At 43.4% G+C, this 26,371-nt stretch overlaps 1 protein-coding gene across 2 annotated transcripts in view; it reads right to left on the bottom strand.

The window, feature by feature from the left end:
* The window catches only part of CHN2 (chimerin 2), a 281,452-nt gene extending 260,524 nt beyond the window's left edge, over positions 1-20,928 (bottom strand). For both annotated transcript variants that reach the window (XM_074195566.1, XM_074195567.1), the window contains exon 1: positions 20,854-20,928. In XM_074195566.1, coding sequence (XP_074051667.1) covers positions 20,854-20,902 — 49 coding nt within the window. In that variant the 5' untranslated portion in view covers positions 20,903-20,928. The remainder of the gene's footprint in view (positions 1-20,853) is intronic.
* Between the last annotated feature and the right edge of the window lie 5,443 nt (positions 20,929-26,371).

Below are 26,371 nucleotides of genomic sequence, written 5' to 3'. Positions count from 1 at the left end.
TTCTTTCTCATTTGAGAAAAGTTAAGAATTCACGAAACCAGGGACTGAGATCCCAGTACCTTTGACTTTCTCGCTGATGAATTATCATACTAAACTTTAATTGGTGATAGAAGGAGTTCCAGGAGTATGCCCTCCAATTGGAGAAACCAAAAAGCAGTTTGGGTAGGATCGGCCTATGTAAAAGCCTGGGACACTTGGTTATGTTTTGAATTAACAGAGGTAAGCAGCTCTGAGGAAGGCAAAGGGCTTTGGGAAAGACAGTCATTGGTACCATCCTACTGGGTCTCCCTCCCTATCCTCTATCTTAATGAATAGAAGGAACAGGCTGTTTCACTGGGTGTGATTAGGCAGATGAAAGAAGTCTGAGGGAAAGAAATAGGCCATTTTCAAAAGAGGAGATCCAAGCTGTCAACAACCACAGGGAAAAAATGTCCAAATCAGTAAAATAAGAGAAATGTAAATTAAAGCAACTCCACCTCATGTCCAAAGATATGGAAAAGATTGGAAAAGAGAAAAATGATCATTGTCAGAAGGACTGTTGAAATAGAGGATTTTAATGCACTGTTGGTAGAGCTGTTAAATGATCTAATCATTCTGGAAAGTGGTACAATACTCAAAGTCACTAAAATATTCATAATAACACTATACTAGCCTTACATCCCCAAAGAGATCAAAAGAGAGGGAAAGGATCCCTTTTTTCAAAAATAGTTAAGGGCCAGCTAGGTATCTCAGTGGATAAAGCACCAGCCCCAAAGTCAGGAGGACCTGAGTTCGAATCTGTCCTCAGATGCTTAATACTTACTTAGTCATGTGACCTTGGGCAAGTCATTTAACCCTATTACCTTACCAAAAAAACTTTAGAGCAGTTCTTTTTTTCCTAGTAAAGTATTGGAAACTAAGAGTGACCATTGATATGAATGGTTAAACAAACATGGCCGATGCACATTTTCATATACTCATCTGAGCAATGTTGTAAGAAACAATAAAAAGAGGATGCAGAGAAATCTGGGAAGATATATATGAACTGATAAAAACAATTTCTACAATGATTAAAGGAAAACCACTTTGAAATAAAGGATTCTGATGATGGTTCTGACCATCATGGCTCCAGAAGACAAATGATGGCACATAGTATTTACTTCCTGCCTCAGGGGTGGTCAACTTGAGGTCTAGAATGAATAGTGTATCTTCAGACATTGCCCAAGTATGGATGTGGCCAGCTACTTCTCTGGGGTCTCTCTACTTCTGATTTTGACTTCTTTCTCCAACAGCTCTGTCTTCTTCTGCATTTCGTTTCAGCTCCTTTTTAGGTATTGGCTTCTCCCATTGGGAAGAGGATCATCAATACCCTCCTTGATGGCAAGGATTGTCTTTCCTTTTAGTTTGGATTTTTGTATCCCCAAACTAATTCCTTGATAAGTGATAATAACTAATATTTGTATAGAACTAAATAGGCTCAGAGAATCAAAGCTAGAAGTCTCCCTGCTTCCTCTCTTGCCACTCTCCAGCTCATCTTTCATTTAGCTGTCAAAAATTATCATCTGTTCAATAAACTCCTACAGCTCCCTATGGACCCAAAGTTCAAAAGTAAACTCTTCTGTTTTACATTTAAAACATTAAACCTTCTGGCTCTAATTTCCATTTCCAGCCTTATTATTTTGCTTTCCAGATATGACCAACAAGTCAAATTCAGCTTCTTATTCTGCTTTGAGATCATCCTATCTCCTTCTTGTCTCCATATCTTTGCCCAGTCTAATGCCTGGAATGCCCTCTTTCTTAGAATTCTTAGTTTTCTGCAAAGTCTAACCTATGAGCTACCAGTTCATCTGCCCTTGCCCCTTCCCATAGCCTATCTCTTAAAGAGATACTTCCCTGCTGAAATTATTTTTTACAAACTGACATATCTATATCTATATCTATATCTATCTATCTATCTATCTATCTATCTATCTATCTATATATATATATAGAGAGAGAGAGAGAGAGAGAGAGAGAGAGAGAGAGAGAGAAAAGAGAGAGATAGTTTCTTCCAATAGAACTTAAGATTCTTGAGGGCAGGAATGGTTTGCCTCTATTTCCCAAGTCTAGCACTGCCTCAATGAATGGACTTTTCTTTTCCTTTAGGGGAGTAACTTAGCCAAGTTCCAAATCACTTTTGTGATTCTGATTCCTTTCTTTTAAATTGTGTTTTACACCCAAGCACAGAAGAGTAAGGATTATTTTATTAATAGTATTTTATTTTCCCTCAATTACATGTCAAGACAATTTTGCATTCATTTTTTACAAAATTTTGAGTTCCAAACTTTTCTCCGTTCCCTCTTCTGAAAATGGTAGGCAATGATATAGGTTATACATGTACTATCATGTGAAACATTGCCATTAGTCACAGATGTAAAAAAAAAAGAAACATATCAAAAGAAAAAACACAAGAAAAAGAATAAAGTAAGTGAAAAAAAGTATGTGCATTCACAGTCCATCAATTCTTTAGCTAGGTGTGGATAGCATTTTCCTTTGTGAAGCCTTTGTGTTTGATCACTGTGTTAGCTGAGAAGATCATCATAGTTCATCATCCCACAATGTTGCTGATCCTCTGTACATTGTTTCCCTCATTCTGCTCATTTCATTTTGCATCAATTCATGCAAGTCTTCATAGGTTTTCCTGAAATCTTCCTTTTAAATACGTCTTATAGCACAATAGCATTCTATCGATATATCACAGCTTATTCAGTCATTCCCCAAATGATGGGTATCTCCTCAATTTTCAATATTTAACCCCCAAGAAAAGGGCTGTTAAAAATATTTTTCCACATGTAGGTCCTGTTCCTTTTTCTTATGCTGTATTTTTTACAGCCCTTTGGGCAAAGTTCCAAATTGATCTCCAGAATGGTTGGCTCAGTTCACAGCTTCACCAACAGTGCAGTAATATTCCAATTATCCCACATCCTCTCCAACATGTATCATCTTTCTTTTTTTTCTCATGTTAGCTAATCCGATAGATGTGAGGCAATATCTCAGAGTTGTTTTCATTTGCATTTCCTAATCAAAGTGATTTAGAGTATTTTTATATGACTATAGACAGTATTGATTTCTTCATCTGAAAACTGCCTGTTCATATCCTTTGACCATTTATCAATTGGGGAATAGGTGCCAGTTTTTAAGAACAAATGGACAAATTTTCAATTCACAAAAAAAGAGGGTTGTGTTAGAGTCATCTCATACTAGATTGTGAGACCCAATTATTAAATTTTCAGTGGGAATATTCACACTTCAGAAATGGCAAATGATTCATAATTACACATGACTTAATATTTATTGATTTTCTACACTTAAGAACGTGCTGGAGAAAATGTTAATAACACAATTTAATTAAATATTAATAATGCAGTTCAATTAAACTTAAAAGTGTGTTCCGTGTATATTCCCTTTTCTGAAAAAGATGATTGTTAAACATTTACGAGCACACCTCTGGTATGAAGCCAATATTGCTTTGTTTAAACATGAAATGTTCTTAAATGGTTTCAAGGCTGAATTGGGCTAGAAAAGAGACAAAGGATATTGCTAATAAGCACCCTTTAGAGGGACGCATTAGTCCAGAAGATGTCCTCTGAGATTAGTACAAGGGTCAATCTTATTTAAAATAGGTATAAATGAAGTGCCTCATAGAGGGCAGAGAGAAGTCTCCAAATCTTACAGGTAATATGAAGGTTTTATAAATAATGAAATGCCAAAGAGGTGGGGATAAACTACAGAATGGTTTCAAAAGGTTATGTGGGGACAACTAACTGGAGCAGTGGATAGCACTGGCCCTAGAATCAGGAAGACCTGAGTTCAAATCCAGACTCAGACCTTAATAATTGTCTAGCTTTGTGATCTTGGGCAAGTCACTTAACCCAATTGCCTGAAATAAATAAAAATTTTTAAAAAGCCTAGAAAAGCTAGTTGATGTGGCTGTGGAGCAAGTACATTTAGATGAAAAAATATCCAAGTTATATTTACAAAATGATGGGCTCTAAGCTATCAATTATTATTCAAGAAGGAGACCTGGAAGTCTTTCTAGGCTATTTCTCATAGTTTAGAGAGAAGGCTAAGAAAGGATATTTTCCAGGTTTTTCAATTTACAAAGGCTATGGATGCAATCCATATTTGGGCATATGATATATGAATACACTTAGGAACAGGGAACCTATTCTATAAATCTTGGCATGCTAGAGCTGGGGGAACACCCCATGAAACTGGAAAGAAGCAAATTCAGGGAAAATAAAGAAAAATGCTAATTTTGCAATAGGTAATAAATGTAAGAATTGTAAGAATTCACTATCCCACAAGGTGATGGAGGCTAAAATCATAAGCCCCCATGAGGGGAAAAAATGTTAGATAAATTCCTGGATGATAGGTCCACAATATTATTAAGGATAATCAGGATGCTTGGGGGGCATCCCTAATCTTTGAGATTGACATCAAGAGAAATAAGCACGGCTTTTTCTCTCCCATCCATTGTAGAGACAATGGATGGGAGCTTTCATTCAAAAGATGAATCATACTGTGATGATATGATATGATATTTTTTCATATCTTACCATTAAATGTAATTAACATTGTATAAGTGTGTATCTTAAGATAGTAGGGAGTAATCCATAGAGGTCTGCTCACCCCAAAATCCTTTTAGGATTTAGCCATATGAGCATAGGCAAGTCACTTCAAGTTTTTGGGTCCACAGAAAGTTCTCAAGTTATAGACAAATATGCATTTGGCATCAATATACAGGGAATGTCCTCTCCAGGGAATCTCCATCTCTTCCAACCTTCTCTGCTCCCTTGATAAAATTACAGGTCCAGATGAAACATAATTACAACCTTCAAGTCAGAAATAATACTTGAACTTGGAATCTGTTTAATTTGTAATCTGACTCCAACAAAATTATTCCAGAGTATTTTCACATAGATAAATATCTATATATTCCTTTTTTTTAAAAGGTGTTCATGAATGTGCAGTGATCTAATAAGTATACTTCTGAATGTGGAGTCAGGAAAAAAACTGAGTTTCTTTCATTTGCCAGCTCTGTGACCCCAGGCAAGTCATTATTTCTCTGAGCCTCAGTTTCTTCATCTGTAAATTGATGAACAATAAAAACCTACAGTAGTGATTTCACAGGGTTATTGTAAAGTTCAAATAAGATATATATATATTAAGTGATTGTTAAACCTAAGTTTTTACTCATAATTTATGCCACAAACTGTACTGAATAGCCAAATTCTTTAGCTCCTGTTGCCAAAGGAAGAGATCAGAATTGCTCACCTGTATTCTCTTTAGACTGCAGAATGCAAACGTCTTGAGGGCAGGGGGTGTTTTCTTTTTGTATCACCAGTAGCATAGCATTTTCTCCATTATAGAGGCTCAGTAAATGTTTTTTTTTTTTTGTTTCATTGGATTTTATCCTGGACATGGACTACAAGGGACCCTTGGTGAGTGGCTCAGAGGCATCCTGAAAAGCACTTTCCTTCCCTCCCCCTTTATCTCCCCCAAAAGAACTTGAAGGATACAGTCCACATACAGAAATTGGGTCAGTAATGGGATCATTGGTTAGGAAGGATGGCGCATGTTCTTTAGATAAGAAATAACACAGTAAGAAATTCTTCACTAACTATGAGGAGAAAGAAAGTCACCCAAGAAAATGCCCAATTATTCCATTGTGAAGTCCATTTGAATAAATAAGAGGAATCAATATCAGGCTGCAGAAGGTTGTGTGTTAATGGCCTTGTGAGATTAGGATAACACCAAGTGGATCCTTTCATTACTGAAAAATCATGTTTTCATTGAGATGTGTTTTGCCAGGAATTTGTTTATACCATATATGAATTTGTTTCAAAGGGACTTTGTTTGAACTCACCATGAGTAGGCACAAGACCCAGTGATCTCAGGGAAATTAAGTCCCCCTTCCATGGTTACCATTTGAGAAAATACTAAATACCGCAACCTACATCTTCTATTCTCAACATGATAACATGCTTGGCTCTCTTTGAGGGAAAGAGAATATCCAAGTCTGGCAAACAAATTAAGCCTGGAATTATAGGGAAGGGGTTAAAAAAGTTATTCTCTGAATTCTGAGCAGCCCCTGAGAGAGGCCTCTTTGTTGTAGATGCCTACTCTGAACATCCATCAATCGCCGTTTATGAATACGCTCCTACTACGTGTCTGAGACTTGCTAAGTAATCACTTCTAAGCCTTCTATGGTTAAAATCAATTCAAGGATCTCAGAAATGCCAAGGAATCTCTCTCCATTCTTTGTACAGGTGAAAGTTGGGAGTCCAGGCTTGCACAGATGAACACAATGATTCAATTGATTCTGCTCAGTTATTAGGTTTTTTTTTTTAATTCTGTGTTATATAGTAGGGCTGTTGGGTGGGAATGGGAAGGGATATATTCAAAATTGAAAAGGTTATAAAAACAAAGGAGATAATAAAAATCTAAAAACTAGTAGGTAGCTCTGAACTGGGCCTCACTGAACAAAGGATAGTCCATTAGAGAATCATGGAATATCAGTTGGAAAGGATACTGTCGTCTAGCTGATTCAACCTATATCTGCATTTCAATATCTCTCAAGGGATCCAGTTGATCTTTTAAGAGTTTGTAGGCTGTTAGATCCCTGAGATCATATGTCAAACATCCTGCTTATCATGCTGGAGATGACTGGTCCCACATGCATTCCTTTTCTTGCCAATTTGAATACTTTTCCATGCTGTGAATGGCCCTTAGGAAAAGATAAGAAAATGAGCCTTCTTCCTTTCTGTGCAGAAGTGAAGGACTATGGGTTTGGAATACTACACAGTACCAGACAAAATTAATGTATGAGTTAGCTTAGCTGACCTGCTTACCCAATCCCTTCCTTTTTTATCCTTTGTTATATGGGATGGCCCAATGGCAAGATTCACAGGTTCACAAATCTTGAGCTAGAAAGGACCTCAGGGGCCAACAGATGTGAGCATTTTGGCAAAGAGAGTGGCTTTGACTTACCTATAAGGTCACAGAAGTTGAACCCAGGTCCCTTGGCACTCTGACTATTGCTACTTCTCTAGGATGCCTCCTTGTTGCTTCCTACATCAAACCTATTTTCACCCTAGAACAGTAATTCTAACTAGAATTGCCAGCATACTCTGGGCTTGCAACCTTTTCAGGAACAAAGATGATATACAAACAAAAGATATCAGCAAAAATTTAAAAATCAATTAAAATGCTTTTCTGCACAGGAGCAGCTTAATAGTAGATGCTTGGGGAAGCAGAGTCCTTTTCTTTTCTTAGGAGTTGCCTAGGTTCTGTCTCTAATTGGGATTCACTTTTCCCAACCCAATACAGTGAAAATTCCAAAACCTGATTTGGTCATAAATCTCCATCCGTTCCACCCCATAAGCAAAGGCTCTTGGGGAAATCCAATGTGTCTCCACTGATGCTCCTGGCAAACATATGAGTGGCTAGAAAGTGTACCAGCTGCTAGAGAACATTCTTTTAATAGCATGCTTTAGAAATGTTATCACATACCCATCTTCTCCCGATGCTTAAAAGGCATCCCACCAAGATCCCTTTTTTTTAGGTCTTTTTTTTTTGCAAGGCAGATGGGATTAAGTGGCTTGCCCAAGGCCACACAGCCAAGATTCCTTTTGAACCTCACACAACAACCCTGGGTGAGAGGTACTATTACTATCATGGATGAGGAAAGGAGTTAAGTGACTTATCCTGCATCCTACAGCTATTAGGTATCTGAAATAGGCATTATCACCTGTCATTTTGACTTACGTTTTGCCACTGAACTCCAATGACTTGAGGGGACAGTGAGGCTGATGATGTCACACAACTTTGCCTCACTTAAATCCAATTCACTAGCAAATCAAGACACCACCCTCCTCTTCAAGAATGAAGGCTGGAGGGGTAGCCGGTTGGCACAGTGGATAGGGCACCAGTCCTGGAGTCAGGAGTACCTGAGTTCAAATTTGGCCTCAGACATTTAATAAATAATTGCCTACCTGTATGACCTTGGGCAAGTCACTTAATCCCATTGCTTTAAATAAATAAAATTTTATAATAAAGAAAAGAATGAAGACTGGACAAAAACAATGTGAGATAGAATTTCAACTCAGATCTTCTTACCTCTAAGTATAATAATACTTTAGCCACAAGAATACTTAAGAAATGGGAAAAAACCTTAAACTTAGAATTCACAAAATAGAACAGAATTCTAGAAGTCAGTTAGTCTAACTCTCTCACTTTACAGATGTGGAAACTGAGGTACAAATGTGAAATAATATGCCCAGGATCATATGGACAGCAAGGATCAGAAAGGGGAACTAAGCCCAGTTCATCTGCCTCCAGAGAATTATGCTCTTTCCATTGTTTGTACCCATATGGCAGGAGCCCTAGTGGAGAGGGCAGTTGATTGGGTCCTATGGGTCTTCTGGTCTCTAAGCCACATTGTGATAAAGATGTTATCACATCTCCAGAAAGTCATCTAGAGAGACTGGGGAAAGCCTTCAAGAAGGACCTGGGAGAAAATGGTTCTTTAGCCCATTGAGGGTTGCACAGTACTTTCCTCATAATAACACTTTCAGATGCATCTTGTCCAGTGCATTTCTCCTGGAAGATCTGAGTTCAAATCTAATCTCAGTCTCTTATAATCAGTATGTCCTTGGGAAAGTCACTTAACCATTATTTGCTTTAGTTCCTTAACTGCCTTTCAGAATTGTTGTGAAGATTAAATGAGATAATCTTTGTGTTGTACAAAGCAGAATAAATAACATACTAGAAGTGCTATATAAATAATAGCTATTTTTATTCATTGTAAAGCATTTACACTATTTCTGTCACACAGTAGACACCTTAATCAATGTTTGTTTCCTTTTCTTCCTTCCATATAAATAACAAAAAAAAAATATCACCTATCAGGGTGGCTAGGTGGCATAGTGGATAAAAGCACCGGCCCTGGAGTCAGGAGTACCTGGGTTCAAGTCTGGTCTCAGACACTTAGTAATTACCTAGCCGTGTGGCCTTGGGCAAGCCACTTAACCCCATTTACCCTTGCAAAAAAAATATCACCTATCTACAGATGAGGGAAAATGAGGCAGAAAAAGGGGACATGACTTGCTTAGGGCCAAACAAATAGCATGTGATTGGGGCAGAACCCAGGCTTCCTGACACCAGCACTGCCCTCACTAAATTAAATAAGATGTCCTTTTATTCCTGATTTTCTTTGAATTTCAAAGAGGAACTCAGAAAAAAAAGACAGAGAACAAGATTCAGCAGGAAATTCTTTCAGTATTAGACACAAGCCTTCAATGACACAGAAATTTAAAGGCAGTCTAGCTGAATTTCCCTCCATTGGGAGAAACAAGATTGAAAGGCAAGCCTATTATTGGCACCCCTATCTTAGAGCCTCCACATTTGCCTATCCCAACTTCCCCTGTAATTTCATCTTGAATACTAAACAGCATTCTCCCTTCCAGCTGCTAACTGGTAAGTAGATACTTCATTCCATCCCTGAGGACAAGGGGTTTCAATATTTAAGTGAAAGGATCCCAGAGCTGGATAGCTCCTTTATTACTCTCAATTCATTAAAGTAAATCAACTCACTATTTTTAGATCTTTGAATGAATGAAAGAAACTCACTGAGAACAGTCACAGGAGACTGAAAGGGAAGAATCCATCACTCCAACTCTGTGTCCACCTTCTAAGGAAAATAATGACAAAGTTGCCTTACGGGCCTTTTGTGAAGACAAAGCTGCATAATAGATCTTTTGTAAAGCTGAGAGAACACCTGGGAAATGACCGCCCTTGGGAAAATAGCTAACAAGGAGGCCCAGCGTGGCATAGGTGATAGAGCTCTAGCCTAGGATTGAGTCAGACAGTCCTGGGTTCCAATCTTGCCTCTGAGCCACTGGTCCTGTGATCCTGGGCAAAACCAGGATCTTCTCGTGTTCTGTGCAATGCTTTCATTTAGAGGATAAAAAACGGGCGGCTAGGTGGTGTAGTGGATAGAGCACTAGCCCTGGAGTCAGGAGTACCTGGGTTCAAATCCGGTCTCAGACACTTAATAATTACCTAGCTGTGTGGCCTTGGGCAAGCCACTTAACTGCATTTGCCTTGCAAAATAACTCTAAAATAAAATAAAATAGAGGATAAAATGCAGTCATTGCACTGGAGAATAAAATTCTCCTTGCTAAGGGAGCTTCATTGATAATATCAGAGGTTCAATGCCAAAAAAAAAGCTTGACATTTACATAGCAATTTAAAGTATGCAGAGCTCTTTGCAGATAGTTTCAAAGGCAGAGTGTGAAGCTGTCTTCCAAAGTACAAGGCTGAACATCACACTGTCCCTCACAGTGGAAATTGGGGTTTTGCTAGTTAAATAAGATGAAAGAATTCTCATATTAATTTACTAATATTTCTACCAGTGGAAAGAATACACAGTAGCAATTCTGAGAAATTTGGTCCACAGCAGGAAGCAGTCTATTTTTCAGGACATGAATTTCTTCCCTTTGGAGGAGTGGGGCTCCATCCCCCCAAACCTCCCTCCAAAAGGAGTTCCAAAACAGCTGTTTCCTGGCTCTATCTGCCTTCCAAAGGAACAGCATCACAGCCTTCTTCAGAAGAGCTACGGCCACTGACCAAGGGCTAAAGAGACCAGAACTTAACCTGTTCCCCAAGCTGACTTTGGCCACAAGTAGTTCTCCTGGTCAGAGCTTATGTTCCATAATTCAATTCCATAAATACTTCATCAGTCCCTTTAATGGGTACTGTGGACAACACAGCCAAAAAAATTCTAACAACCCCTGCCCTCAAGGAGCTTCCAGGTCATTTAGAAAATGTCCAGCTAAGTAAGCATAAACTAACTCTAAATTCTAAAATAATTATTGAAGGGGTGCACTGAATATTTGGGGGAGGGAAATCAGGAAGGCTTCAGGTAGAAAGTAACATTGGAGAGCAGCCTTAGAGGAGCTCAGGATTTCAAGGGGGAAACCATTCTTAAATGGGGGGAAAAGGTAAGGAATGGAATGCCATATAAGGAGAAGAGCAAAGAGACTACTTTGGTAGGAATATAGAGGAAGGGAGAAATGTATTATGGTCAGTTTGAGGTGAAAACAGAAGTTTGTATTTTATCCAAGAGGCAGAGGAGAGACATAGTCAAACATGCACTAGGGATATCACTATGGTGGCTGAGGAATGGATAGGGGAGAGATGGGATAGAGAAGAAAAGAGACTGGTAGGAGGGAGAATAATTAGGAGGTTATAACAATAGTGGCCTCCAGAGCTGATTAAGATCTGAACTAAGATGGTAACCTTCTGAGTAGACCAAAGGTATCAAGGAGTCCTGGGGGCAGAACCAAGATGGTGGCATGAACCTAGGAAGCTTCCAGATGTTTTCTAAAACAACTCTAAATGAATTTTCTGAATAAACCTACAATGTCAGAACCAACAAAAAAACCAGGGTAAAACAAGTTCTCAACTCAAAATATTGTAGAGGAACTTGGGTAAAGGTTAAAAGGTCTGTATCGCATGAGTAAAAGGGAAGTATGAGCCAGCAGATATGGGAGAGCTGGAAAACCAGTGGTAGGCTTTAAACCACAGAAGCTCAGGTCTGGGCTTAGCAAGCTAGCAGTACAGCAGGCCAGCAGTGAGCCCAGGTCAGAAGATAAAGTTCCATCCCCAGCTGTTGCAATAGCTGGAACCAAAGTAGGCTACCCTAATGCAAGGAACCCCTGAAACATCATGTGCAACACCACAGGCAAGAGAAAAGCCTGGAACCAGACCCCTACTCCCAGCACAAAAATCTTAAGACTGTTTCCCCTTTACCTAGGAGTAGAGTTCAACTATCAAAATGAGCAACCAAAAAAGAAAAAAGCACAAACCATAAAAAGCTACTATTCTGAGAGGGATGATAAAGATGCCATCTCAGAAGAGAAAAGCAGTGACAAAATGCCTACATGTGAAGCCTCAAAGGGGTCTCAATTTGTCTCAGTTAGGTCTCAAATCCAAAAAGATTTCTTGGAAGAGCTCAAAAAGAATTTTAAAAACTAAAGAAGAGAAGAAGAAGAAAAATGCAGAAAAGAAATGAAAATCATGCAGGAGAATTATAAAAAATTGACTGAAGAAAATAATACCTTTAGAAATAAAATTGACCAAATGGACAAAGAAATTAATTCCTTTAAAAATAAAAATGGCCAACTGGAAAAAATATAATTCACCAAAAGTAAAATTGTGAAAAGTTATCAAGATAAAAGATTGTTTCAATGAAGAAGTTCACCATAATACCTAATAATACAATGGAAAAAATCATTCCAAGTTTCATTAGATATTAAGGTGTGAATCTATGCACAAAAGAACATTAGCTCTGGAAGGGATCTTGGTGACCCTCTAATCAGAGAAACTAAGGCTCAAAGAGACAACATGACTGTATCAAGATTCAAGGTCTTGAACAGAAGAGGACCCATCACAATATTTAATTCAACTCATCTAGGTTATAGATGCAGAAATTGAGGCCAAGAGAGGAAAATTGATTTAGATTACCAAATGACTCACAAAATGACAAACCTAGGATTTCAAATTCCAAGCAAGATGGGACCACAGAAGAAATCTAGGCAACTCCTTCATTTGACAGTGGAGAAAAGTGAGGGCCAGAGAAGTCAGGTTACTTGATCATAAGATCTTAGACCCAGAGCTAGAAGGAACCCAAGAGGATGAAGAACGCAAGGCATGGACAAAGAAGAGACTTTCCCAGGGTCACGTTACAGACCTAGAATTTATGCTGTTAGATTTAGAACTGGAACAGATCTCAAAGGCCTTCATTTTACCAAGGGAAAACAGTCCCAGAAAGATCAAATCATTTGCCCCAGGTCACACAGTTCATATCAAGCTGGTTCCTTGCTTGGGAATTGCAAGGAAAGCATATTTTAAAAAAAAATAATACTAGTCAGTATTCTTGATCTATCCCCACCTTCCAGAAAAACATTTTCTAAACATAAATATATATACATGTATATTCATGTAAACACATACATATGTGTGTATGAACACAGCATTCCTAATATACAAGTCTGTAGGCCTTGTTAGGAAGCTTTCACTGCTCTACAAAAGCAAAATGATGAACAACAGACTGGCCCCCAGCATGAACAGGTTTTTGGCCAGTATAAAGGGAAAGCTCAAAGGAAGAAACACGCACACACAAACACACATGATGCCCACTTAGACAGGTTAGAGTATTGCTTTGTTTTCAGCCACAGCCAATCCCTAACAGAAAGCTGCGTGCTTTGACAGGTGACAACAGGTAAAACATTCAAGTGACTTTCTCAGCAAAAAGTCACCCAGAAGTAGGCAGCTCAGGGAGTCCAGGGTATAAGACATAGAGTAAGACATAGATATTTCCATTTATTTTATTATTTTTTTAGGAAAACAGGGACTTCTACAGAGGCACAGGGAGCAGGTGAAGAGCTTGCCAATGAAATTGGGGTGAGGAAAGGTCATCCAAATAGCAGCATGAAACTATAATCCTAAGCACAAATCTTTGAACTGAGGAAACAGGCTTCCCCGGGCTAGGGGGAAGGTGGATTTCGAGTCTGGGGTAAAAAATACAAAGAAATTTTCAACATGAAGGTCACTTCTGCTAGAAATCCTCACTTGGTTGGTCTCTTCCCAGTTCCCAATTACATTCTTGATATAGTTGGTAAAAATAGAGCAGATTCTTTTAGTTAAGAGTGATGCCTGGCATTTCAATGAAACAATACTTCTTATCTCAACTGATCTCCACAACTAGGACTATGAGGTGGGGGTGTTGTTATCATCATCTTGCAGATGATAGATGTAAAAAGGTGTCATATCCCAGAGTCCAGGTGTGAGCCCAGATCTCCCAGACTACTAAGGCCTTAATTCTGGCTTGCCTTCTACATCTATGATTGCCACCACTAGCAAGGGTCAGCCCTTAACATGAGTACCTTTCCCTAGGGATCAGCTTCATTGTGTCCTGAACATCCCCAGTTTGTACGTAGCCATTTGTATGAAGTATTTAAAGACAAGAACGGTGTTTGTGTCTCTCTTTTTGTATTTCCAGGGTCTGGCCCTTAGTTGACACTTTATATATGTTGTGGTCTCGAACTGATTGAGTTTCACACTTTATATCTCCCAGCAACAAAGGAGAAACAGAGAGGATACAAATGCTGCTTCTAATTTCCTGAGTCAGAGTGAAAATAAAATGAGCATTTCTGAGCCAGTCCCACCTCACTGTTCTCTAAAGACATACATCAGCCCACTCCCACAAGTTCATTTCTCATTGATGACTTGATGTCTCTGTATATACTACTGATTTCACATCTTTCCACAAGCAATATTCTTGCATCTTGATTAAAATCAGCCTCTGTTGACTTCCATTTTGGGATTGGGCTATCTCAATATTTCCTGTTCTCCAGAGAACTCTGTTAATATTGGAAACTCAGCCTTGTTCAGTTACTGGAAGACATTCCATCTCTACTTCTCTGTTTCTTTCTGTGTGTCTATTTTAACTCTTAGGAGTTACCAATTGGGAAATGAAGTTTTGTGTGTGTGTGTGTGTGTGTGTGTGTGTGTGTGTTACAATATTTACACATTATACACATAAATATATTTTGCTAAAAAATGAAATCATCACTGCTCTCTGAAATTTTTTGAAAGCAGTGATGATTTCATTTTTTTAGTTTCAGCAACAGCCACAGTGTCAGATGGTGGTAGGTATTTAATAACCAGCTACTGACGAACTGATTTTGTATTTGCTCATATGCATCCATGGTGCATGCATCCATTTAGAAGAATGGAAGAAACTTAATGGCACATACTGTTTGACTGTTTATCTTTGGATTTTCAGTACCTAACACCTAGGAAGTGTCCCATAAATGCTTAATTGAGTTGACTCAAACAATATCACTGGCCTGGGAAGAAAATGTGGTCTAAAATCAAGAGCATTGACTCTAGGGGGGGTTGGGAAGGGGAAGGCTGCCTTTGTTAGTTACTATCAGTGTGACTTTCCCCTTTGTAGGCCTCAATCTTGTCATCTGTCCAATGGGGGAGTTGGAGCTGATGACCCTCAACTCTACATATTAAAATGGAACACTCTGAAGTTTTCTTTGTAACTGTTCACAAAAAAACACAATGCCCCCCCCAGGTAATCTTGACTTTTACTGAAGAATTTCAGAAACTGGATGCTTTAAAAGTAAATTTAAAATTTGATTTCTCTGTGATCTAACACTCTTTCTTGGAAAAGGTGGCAAATATCTTCCAAGAATTTCAAGTTTGAATTTCATTTCAGAATTAGTTCGATTTTCCTCCGAGAATGCAAAGGACCCCTAATGAATGGTTTCGGCAAAGCTGGTACTCAGGAAACTGAAAGCAGACCCCAACACAGGTAATAACCCAAATGTTCTGTGAACCCCCTAGGAACCACAGCTGTGGTTCAGCATTGGGAGATAATGATCCAGAAGAAAGTGAGAATCCACAGACAAAAAGAATCTTTTAAGATTCTTCTAAGAATCTTTTAAGACAAAAAGAAATTCCAAGAAGTCTGAAACAAAGGTCAGACCTCAAAACTGAATTTAGAATGCAAAGAAGAAGCCAATTTATTATTTTCATGCTAATTTTGTCTTTTCAATTGCTCCTTCCTGATAGGAATACTCCTACAGAGCAAATGGTATAGATCTCCCAGCCAGTCAAGCTAGAAGGGACCAGAGAACCCATCCCTCTTACCATATCAAGGGGGTAATCAAGGCTCTTTGGGATGGGGACTGAATTCCCCAAAGCTATGAAGAGGATAAGAAGTGAAGTTAGGAAGTGAATCAGTAAAGTCAGCTAAACTGCATTAAAGGCCTACAATGTTCCAGTCACTGTATTAAGCACTGGGAAGAGAAAAGCAAATCTAAAGGTCACCAATATTCTTGAAAAGTTTGGACTCCAGGAGCGGCTAGGTGGCGCAGTGGATAGAGCACCGGCCCTGGAGTCAAGAGTCCCTGAGTTCAAATCCAGCCTCAGACACTTAATAATGACCTAGCTGTGGGGCCTTGGGCAAGCCACTTAACCCCATTTGCCTTGCCAAAAAAACCTAAAAAAAAAAGTTCTGACTCCAAGACTAGAATTCTATGTACAAAACTGCACTATGCTGAAAGGTCCTCAGGAGATGTGGGAATGTTAGGAAAGATCCTAGAGGTGATCAAATAGAAACTCTGATTTCCTGAGGTCCAGAGAAGAAATTCCTGTTGGACAAGAGCTAGATCTTATAGTTCTTTGTATTCCCCATAAGATTTTGCACATTCTAAGAAATATTTATTTATAGATTGGCATTGTAAATGGAAGTCTGTACTTGGATTCCAGAAAATTTGGGTTCAAATCTTGTCTCAGGTACTTAGAGTGTGACCTTGGTCAAGTCACTTAAACCTCCTGTGTTTCAGCTTCCTTCTCTGTAAAATGAGAAGACTGGACTCAATCGCCACTAAGGCCATTTCCAGCTCAAAATCCAGCGATTTTAGGATTATATTACATTTGCCTTTTTTCTGCATATATATATATATTATATATATAATATATATATATATATAATATATATATATATATTTAGACATTTTGCCTGCTGAATAAAATGGAAATTCTTTGAGAGTGAGTACTGTTACATATCGCCAGTGTCTGGAACAGTACCTAGCATACTTCTCTGCCTGCACATAAGAAAGGATATAATATAAGTTGGTTGATTCATTGGGTTGAAATCTTACCGAGACACTTAGGTCTCTTACTTAAACTCTCTGAACTTCTGTTTCCTCATTTGTAAAGAGAGGATAAGAGTATCTATTCACCTATCTCAGAAGGTCATTGGAAGCTTACTTGGGTGGATATGGGGAAAGCACTTTCCAATAAATGTCAACTAGTGTTTTAGTGATGCCGGGGTATAGCTATGTCAACAGCCACCATGATCACCAGACCCTTCTCCTTCCATAAGACACATACATTAATGGTATGCCTTCTGAATCTGTCACGATGTTCTTTTTTTAAAAAAAAATTAATTGTTTTATTTTCCCCATTACACATAAAGATAATTTTCATCATTCATTGTTGTAAAGTTTTTTCCTCCCACCCTCCCTTTCCCTACTCTAAGACAGCAAATAATTCTGCTAAAGGTTATACACATACAATCATGTTACACACATTTCCATATTAGTCACACTTCTCATGATATTCTCTCATGTTGAAAATGATTTTCCTCATATTTCCTAAAGCAATCTCTAAGCCAATAATCACTGGTAACTTGGATGATATGGAATAATGCCCTTTACTGATTCGCAAACAGAAGTCTCTGCCTATGTTTTGCCTAATTTCCATTAGTATTAAAGAGAGAGTTAAAAATATACTAGTGAAGGCAAGTGTTGGAAGGATCTCTATAATGAGCTTCCAAAGCTTATCTAGGACTGATGACAAGCCAAAATATTGCTGTTCCATATTACTCCCTTACCCAACAAACTCCTGTGACTCCCTCTTACCTCCAGGGTCAAATCTAAACTCCTCTATTAGGCATTTAAAGACTGGCCCCTAGCCTATCTGTCTTCCAGTTATACTAAATATGATGATGAGGATGATGAGGATGAGGATGATGATGATGATGGTTGTCTTTCATTTTCATAGAAGATCATGACATCAGGGAAGTGATGCCATGATAAGCACATGAATTGGATTGGGGTGGGGGACTGTGCTAGGTCATCTGCCCCACTTTCTCCTCCAGGGCCATCTGGGTCCAGTGGTCAGATAGGAATCAGGATCACTGATCAGGGGCCCTGGATTTGAGACAGTCATGGTTAAGTGACTTGCCCAAGTTGACATAGCTAGTTAAGTGTCCAAGGTCACATTTGAACTCAGGTCCTCCTGACTTCAGGGCCCGTGCTCTACCCACTGCACCTTCTAGCTGCCCCTCTGAATATTATTCCCCTCCATATACCCTGAGATTCTGCCAAATTGGGCATCTTGCTCTTCCCCATCCTTGGAGCGGACGCCCTCTTCAGCTCCATCTTTCAAGAATCTCATTTCTTTCCTTCAAAACTCAACTCAATCTTAACCCTGTTGCCTTGCAAAATACAAAACAAATTCAGTCTTAGCTCAAGCACAATCTTAGCTTGAACCCTTTGCTGATCCCCCTTCTGCTAGTTTCTTCGCCTCTAAAATAACCCTGTATCAATCTTGAATCTATTTTGTGCATATTTGAGTTCCTACTGTCTTCCCAACTCTTTGGGGACAGAAATTGCTTTCACTTTTGTCTTTGTACTCTCAGTGCCTACCAAGGTTGCCAGCATACAGTAGGTGCTTAATAAATGCTTACCAATCAATTGGATTTTCTTGAAGCACACTGAGACAAAATGTGTCATTCACTTTATTAGCAAGAAAAACATTTACACTATTGCTTCTCCCTCCTGTCCATTCCCTAAAGTGCCACATCATTTTCTGATGAGAAGACTTTTGAGACCAGACAGGACTCTACTCCGAGGCAGCTAACCCAAATGAACTGCAGAGCGAGCCTGGGCAGTCTCCAAGAGGCTAAAAATATGCTCTAGCACACTCCCTTCTCAGAAGTAAAAACCACACACAGTTAACAAGTTGCTGCTTTCAATAAGATAAGACTTGAGGGCCCCGTCAGCAAATGGAAACTTGCTATGGATTATATATAACCTTACTAACTCCCATCATCAAATTTACCCAAAAAGATAAGAAATGGTTTTAAAATCCTCAACTGTTCACACGGGTGACTGCAGGAAGATTGATTCTGCCTATCATGACTCAATTAGTATCACTTCCACAGATAAAACTCAATTTGTGAAGGCTTGGCATTCTAGGGCTGCAAAAGGTTTTTGGTGAGGGTGTTTTGGTGTGTTTTTTTTAATGGTGTCAATGTTTTTTTCTAATGCCAAATGTAAGTGTGTGTGGTTTGTGTGTGTGTGTGTGTGTGTGTGTGTGTGTGTGTGTGTGTGTGTGTGTGTGTATTTCCACCACAGGAAAAAACTATACCCTGGCAAGGCAATTTGTGCTGTCCCACTAAGTAGTTAGGGTTTTTTTCCCTTCCAAGGAACCATTATTCCTCATGCTTCATGATCCTTAACCAGCTGAGGCTGCTTCATGCCATAGCTCCTGTTTTCTTTCCAAAAGGCTGGCCAGGACCACCAAGTCAGCAGCTCTTTGGCTCTCATTACCCTGACCACCTTCCTCCACCCTCTGGTTCCTATTGCAATTCAACTAGGGAGGAGAGCAACTCAGAGCAATGCACCCAGTAAATGTAGAGGACTAGACAGAGCGGGTGAAGACCTTATGGACAGTCTAATCTCTATTTTACAGAAGAGGAAACTGAGGTCCAGAGAGCTAGTCACTCAAGATCACTCAGGCTAAGAATTTAAACCCTCTGATTCAATTCTTCCCCTTGTATTACACTAGTATATTACCTGTTTTACAAAATAGAATTTATGAATAAGATATGGTGCATACTCTGTTGTGTGTGTGTGTGTGCGTGTGTGCGTGTGCGCGTGTCACTGGCAGGCAATTTTATAAATCACCTCGCTAGTTATGCCCACTCTAGTTTGGTTAGGGGATTAAATACTGGGGTTTGGGAACGCATCTTGTGACACCCTCTGCCGGGAGAAGAAAACCGGCTGGAGGCTGTCTCCTCCCCGCCACCCATCACACCGTCAGCAGCAGCCTAACAGCATCTTCCCCCTTGCACGCAGTTCCCGGCTCGGGCTCTGCCAACTGGGCTCAGTGCCCCCACCCATAGACTCCCCTAGTGCCACGCTGCTCTGCAAGTCTGTCCTCTGGAACCTTGCTCCTTCGTCGTCAAAGTTTCCAACGACCTAAGAGGGCGCTTGCCCTCCGAGGATCCCCCCGATGAGAAGCCGTCCCCGGCAGAAAGCAGGGGCCCCGCCTCTCTGGCGTGCGGCTCCCTGACTGGCCCCATCCCTAGGGTTGCCTTGCGGGAGGAGCCGCTGCGGTCCCAGCGCCCGGAGCGCCGGCCGGCGGCCTCGGGGGCTCCCTTAGGGCAGGTCAGTGCTCGCCCAGGAGCTCTCCAAGCCAGCCACCCGCCGGCACACGCGCGCGCGCACCCCCTCACTCTCGCTCTCTCTCTCTCTCTCTCTCTCTCTCTCTCTCTCTCTCTCTCTCTCTCTCTCTCTCTCTCTCTCACACACACACACACACACACACACACACACACACACACACACACACACACACACAGACACGCACACACACGCGTAAAACAGCAAAGAGTGAGCGGCATCCTGGCCTCCAAGCCCCCCCCCCCCCCATTTCTTTCTGCCTAAGACCTGGCCGGCGGTGGCCCAAGTCTCCACGAAGCTCATTTCTGAAACAAACAAAGAACATCGAGGAGCCGGAGCCGGGGGGGGGGGGGGGGGGGGGGGGGTCGCTCTCCTTTGGCTTCGGAACGAGCCGGAGCGCCCGGGAGGTCGGCGCGCTCAGCCTCCCCAGCCCGGCCTCCCCAGCCCGGCCTCCCCAGCCCGGCCTCCCCAGCCCAGCCTCCCCAGCCCGGCCTCCCCAGCCCGGCTTTCCCCGAGCCTGCCCTCCGCCGGCCGGTCGGGACTCCCGGGACCCCCGGCCGGGGGGGGGGGGGCTTCCCTGCTCCCGGGCACCCCCCGCGTCCTTTCCCACGTCTGCCCGGGCGCCGGCCCGGCTGTGGGCGACAAGCGGCCGCCTCCCCTGCAGCCGAGCGCCAGGCGGCCGCCGCTCCGGGGCGCCCCCGGCCGAGCCCCAGCAGCGAGCCCCCTCGGGGCCGCGGCTGCGGAAAGGGACCCCGGGGCCGGCCGGCTGGAAACTCACCCGAGGAAACGGAGGAGCCGGACAAGCTGGAGTTGCTGGACGCGGCCATCGCTCCCGCCGCCTCGCCGCGCCCCCCCGGGCCGGGGTCCGAGGTGGCCGCAGCTGCCGCTACTGCCGCCGCCGCCGCCCCCAGCCCATAGCCTGGTGCCGGGGACCCCGCGCCAGCGGCCGCCTCCTCCCAGGCGCTCGCGCCCGCGCCGCGTCCCCCCCTCCGGGACGGGGCCGCACTTCCTGCTCCGCCAGATGACGCGCCGCCAACGCCGCTATTTAAGGAGCTGGGCGGCCCGGGCAGCTCCGCTCCGCCGGCTGGGGCAGCGGAGCCCCCCGGAGGAGGAGCCCCCCCGGAGGAGGAGCCCCCCAGGAGGAGGAGCCCCCCAGGAGGAGGAGCCCCCCGGAGGAGGAGCCCCCCGGAGGAGCCCCCCAGGAGGAGCCTCCCAGGAGGAGGAGCCCCCCCGGAGGAGGAGCCCCCCAGGAGGAGCCCCCCAGGAGGAGCCCCCCCGGAGGAGGAGCCCCCCAGGAGGAGCCCCCCAGGAGGATCCCCCCCGGAGGAGGAGCCCCCCAGAGGAGGAGCCCCCCAGGAGGAGGAGCCCCCCGGAGGAGCCCCCCAGGAGGAGGAGCCCCCCAGGAGGAGCCCCCCAGGAGGAGCCCCCCAGGAGGAGCCCCCCGGAGGAGGATCCCCCCCGGAGGAGGAGCCCCCCAGAGGAGGAGCCCCCCAGGAGGAGGAGCCCCCAGGAGGAGCCCCCCGCAGGAGGAGCCCCCCAGGAGGAGCCCCCCAGGAGGCGGCCGCACGCACCTAGCCCGCACCCCTCACGCGCACACTTGCTCCCACCCCCCTTATTCTCTCTCACGCGCGCTCCCCCCACTTTCTCCCACTCCCACTCCCAGCCCCACAGACAGAGCACAGGGCGGCGCAGCCCCCTCCCCTGCTCCCGCCTCCTGCACACCCGGCGCCCACACAAAGGAAGCGGCAAGGCGCGGCGGCCGTGCCCGGCGGCCCAGCCCCAGTGCTCCGGGCCGGGGTCCCGCGGGCCAGCTGCAGGCTGACTCCCCGGGCCCCCGCCTCCCGGGTCTCAGCCCTGGGTTGCAGGCGGCCGAGCCGGCGCCAGCTTCCAAAGCGCCTCCCCGACCCGGGGCATCTGCTGGGGTCCGCGGGCACGAGCCCGCCTCTGACCTAGCCCGAAGTTTAGCCGGGCTCTGGCGGCTCGGGCTCTGCCTCCCTCGGGCGATCAACCTGCTGAGACCTGGGCACGCCTTCTCCAGGCCAGAGCAGACATGCCAGGCTAACATCCCGGGATGCCAAAGGAGAGCGGTCCTGGTGAAACGCCCTCGCATTTGGCTGCAAATTAAAGTCCCGGTCCCGGAGTGAGAAGCCGGGGGCTGGGGGCTGGGGCCAGAAGCAGCAGAAGCTGGGGGCGCAGGGAGGCGCGCGGTTTCGATGGAGGGCCCCCCCGGGGAGGGTAGCCTGGAGCCCCACTGCCCTGGGCTGATCCGGGGTTGCCACGGAAGCCTTCTGCCTGGGGACAGAAGAGCCGAGAGAGGCGTGGTCCCCGGGGCAAGGGGCAGGGCGGCAGGGAGCGGTGGGGCCTGCCCCTCCACCCTGGCCCGGGACCCCAGCTCCGATCGTCCTCAGGCTCCAGGGTTCGCGCAGCCGCCAGCGCATCCACTCCTGGGGGGCTCGCCTAACTGAAAGTCCCTGCCTGGGACAATGCCTCCACCCCCACCTGTGCTTGGGACCCCAAGGGAGTTGGGAGACGCGAAGCCGCATGAAACAAACAAAGCCCAGGCGTTCATAGGCTGGGGGGGGGGGGGGTCCAGCCGCGCCTTAAATCTCCCGTCCGGCTAGGTAAGACTTCGCAGGAGACCATGGGGTGTGCTTGCAGGTAAGAGCGGCAACCTGGAGACCGCGCCGGGCCTAGCCGCCCGATTGCAAAGGAAATCCGTTTCACTGAAAGGCATACGCCGGCTCTCCAAACCCCAACCTGTTTCAAGCTGCCAGCAAGGCCACCTGTTCCCTTAGTCCTAAAGCCCAGGCGAAACTGTGAAATCTGAACAGAAATGCTCAGCTGGAAGGACAAATAAACGTGCAGGGAATGCTGTGGCCCAGTTAGGTGCCTCCCGGGAACGTGGTCCGCTGGGCCAGGGCCATTTTTATCAAAATACGGTTAAAGGGACACAGTTGATTTAAAAATTATCCAGGGCCATATGAACACCAAGCAAATCCTGGCAGGCTTCAAGATATCTGTCAGCGCCTCCCAGACCGGGAGCATAATAGATGCTAAATAATTGCTTGTCTCTTTTTCTATAAGACGATTTCAGTTAAATCTTGTCTGTGAGTGTGGGTTTCATTTCACACTAGTTTTGATTTAACAACTGGGCTGGAAATTGGAATCCAGCTGCGTGGGTGGGTAGGTCAGCGGTTTCCGAAGGGCAGTTGGCATAACACAGCATTGTGTTTACAACCGAAAGGGAGGCAAAGGGGCACCTCAGTGGATGGAGTACAGGCCAGAAGTCTGCAGAACCTGAGTTCAAGCCATCCTAGGGCATTAGTTGCACGGGTCCTTGGGCAAGTCCCTTAAACCTGTCTGCCTCAGTTCCCTCATCTGTAATCGATGTTTGCCCTTCGTTCTCAATGACATCGGGGAAGACATGCACATGAATTGGGGTGGAGTGAGGGGAGCTGTGCTAGGTCACCAGCCTTACTTTGTCCTCCAGAGGCATCTGGGTCCAGTGGCCAGTTAGGAATCAGGAGGTAGAGTGACTTGCCCAAGGTCACAAAACTAGTTAGTCTTGTGTTTGAGGCTGGATTTGAACTCCCCTCTTCCTGACTCCAAGGCCTGTGCTCTGTCCACTGAATCATTTACCTGCCTCCCTATCTGCAAAATGAGCTGGAGAATGACCACTCTAGTGTCTCTGCCAAGAAGACCACACTGTCCATGCACATACCAGGATATGACTGAACAACAACATTGTCCTGGAAGCTAGATATAAGAGGGTAGAAAGATAACGCAGCTTTGGTTTTCCAGAACAGTTCACTGGCCACCATTCACTGTAACGAGATCCACCATTTCTATAGGTTAAGACGTTTTACATACATATGATCCCCAAAACAAGCCTCAGAGACAGGTTTCTCTGAACTGCCTCTCAATGGACTTATCTGTAAATTTGCAGATCCCACCCCCCCCCAGTAAAATTATGGAGCCATTGAGAGACAGAGCAGAAGAGTGAAAAGCCCACTCCTTTTGGAGTTAGAGGATCAGGGTTCAAATCCATTTTGCTTCTAATTATTTGGGTGACATTAGGGGTAAAGTTAAATTTCTACTGAGTGGGCTGGATTGCTCAGCCTCTTGATGCCTCCAGCTCCTGCCTTGGGTTAGGAGCAGGTTTTCATGGTTTGAACCCTGGTCTTTTTGACTCTGTGGTCAGGGCTCTGCCTTCCACAACTATTATTCTGACTTTGTTTTACAAAGTTCGTCATAAATATTGTCTCATTTTATCCTAATAACCCTTTGGATGAGGTGTTGTTAACAGATGAGAAAATAGAAGCGCTTCAGTGACTTGTCCAGCATCACACAAGTATCAAAAGGCAAGAATGATTTCAAGTCCATCCTTACCTACTGACTAGGCCACCAAGCTGTCAACCGCAAGTTTTTAATGGAGAAAAAAATCCTTCATCTTAGGCTGAGAAATGATCAGTGTATTTTTAAATTCCCAATGTCTTTTCTCAGATAACATTTTTCTCTGTTCTTTAATTCCAAGTACTCTCATCCTCCCAGTTCCCAGGGAGAGCAATGACTCTGAAAGAAAGAGTAATTGAACCCCCAAATAAAACAATTCACCAAATAGGGTGGAAGCAGGGGGATGAAAAACTACATGACAACAGGTTGGGCTGCAAATCCACTTGTGGGGACAGGTCTAGGGTCAAGAGCCCCTTAAGTTTCAGAAACCTCCGGGATGAACCCAACCAAGGACTAAAGGATGCCAAATTCTTATTTCAATGGTAGCTGTTTTGGAGACCCCTAGTGGTCAAAGGAAGACCAGCTACAGATGCATGGAGGTACCCCTAGATAAGCTGTTTAGCCCACTATGGATGATACCTGTAGCATGCGAAGTTTATACACAAGCCTAGACCTTTCACCCAAGATCAAGTTTTTTCCTCCCTCTTTGGGTGTTTTTGAATGACTTGCAAATTCTACCATATTTTTATTGATTTATGCTACATTGTGGATTTCTGACTTTTGAATATATTTTGATGATTCAAATGTCATCTTGTACCTGAGATCAGCCATGCTCTCAGGAGTTAGTACTTCCCCCTTCCCTCTGAAAATTGCTTTGGATTTACTTGGCATATATTTTAAATTTATTTGTATATGCCTAAGTCATCTACACTTGAGGAATATAAAATCCTTCAGGGCTAAAGATGATTTCATTATTGTCTGTATATTCCCAACATCTAGCTCAAAACTAACATTTAAAAAATGCTGTAATTCACTAACAGTTGCTCTAAATTGTCACTGAAAATGTTCTAAATCACTAATAACGTTAGTGGAATATTATTAATGGAAAAAATGCCCTAAATCACTAATATTTAGAAAAAGGCAAATTAAAGCAATTTTGAATTTTGACTTCATTCTTATCAGATAAACAGAGGAAAATGACAGGTGTTGGAGAGGATGAGAGAAAATAGGTACAACAGTGTACTGTTGGTGGAGTTATGAATTGTTTCAGTCATTGTGGAGGGTGTTTTGGAGCAATGCCCCCAAAGTTATTAAGCTGTGACTTGATCTAGCTAGAGCACTGCTAGGCCATAGCCCAAAGGTAGGAAAGGATCTACATGTACAAGCATATTGAAAACTAAAAAGCTATCCTCTGGTGGGGGAAAACCCAACTAAACGGAAGTATGTGATTGAATAGTCTTGTACTATAAGAAATGAGTAAACGGTTTTAGAGGGAACTGGAAAGACCTTTATGAACTGATTGGAATAAATAAATAGGGGTGGCTAGGTGGTGCAATGGATAGAACACCGGCCCTGGATTCAGGAGGACCTGAGTTCAAATCCAACCTCAGACACTTAATAATGAACTAGCTGTGTGGCCTTGGGCAAGCCACTTAACTCCATTTGCCTTGCAAAAATTTTTAAAAAAGAGAGAGAGAGAGAAAGAGGAATAAATAAATAAAATATATAAAATGATAACGATATCATTGAGAAACTCAGCTTTGAAAGACTAGAGTTTCCTGATCAATACAATGATAAACCAAAAATCCAAAAGAATAAAGATGAAATGGGCCCTTCAACACCCACCAGAAAGGTGACGAACTTAAAATGCTTTGAGAAATTATTCAAAACAGTCAACATAGAAATCTGTTTTAGTTGATTATGCTATGTATTGAGGACTTTCTTTTCATTTAAAAAAAATTGTTCGGGGGCAGCTAGGTGGTGAAATGGATAGAGTACCGGCCCTGGAGTCAGGAGTATCTGGGTTCAAATCCGGTCTCAGACACTTAATAATTACCTAGCTG

The sequence above is a fragment of the Macrotis lagotis genome, chromosome 7, assembly GCF_037893015.1.
Source record: "Macrotis lagotis isolate mMagLag1 chromosome 7, bilby.v1.9.chrom.fasta, whole genome shotgun sequence".
Taxonomy (NCBI): domain Eukaryota; kingdom Metazoa; phylum Chordata; class Mammalia; order Peramelemorphia; family Peramelidae; genus Macrotis; species Macrotis lagotis.
Note: the sequence above shows the minus strand (reverse complement) of the source record. Positions and strands in the feature narration are given on the sequence as shown.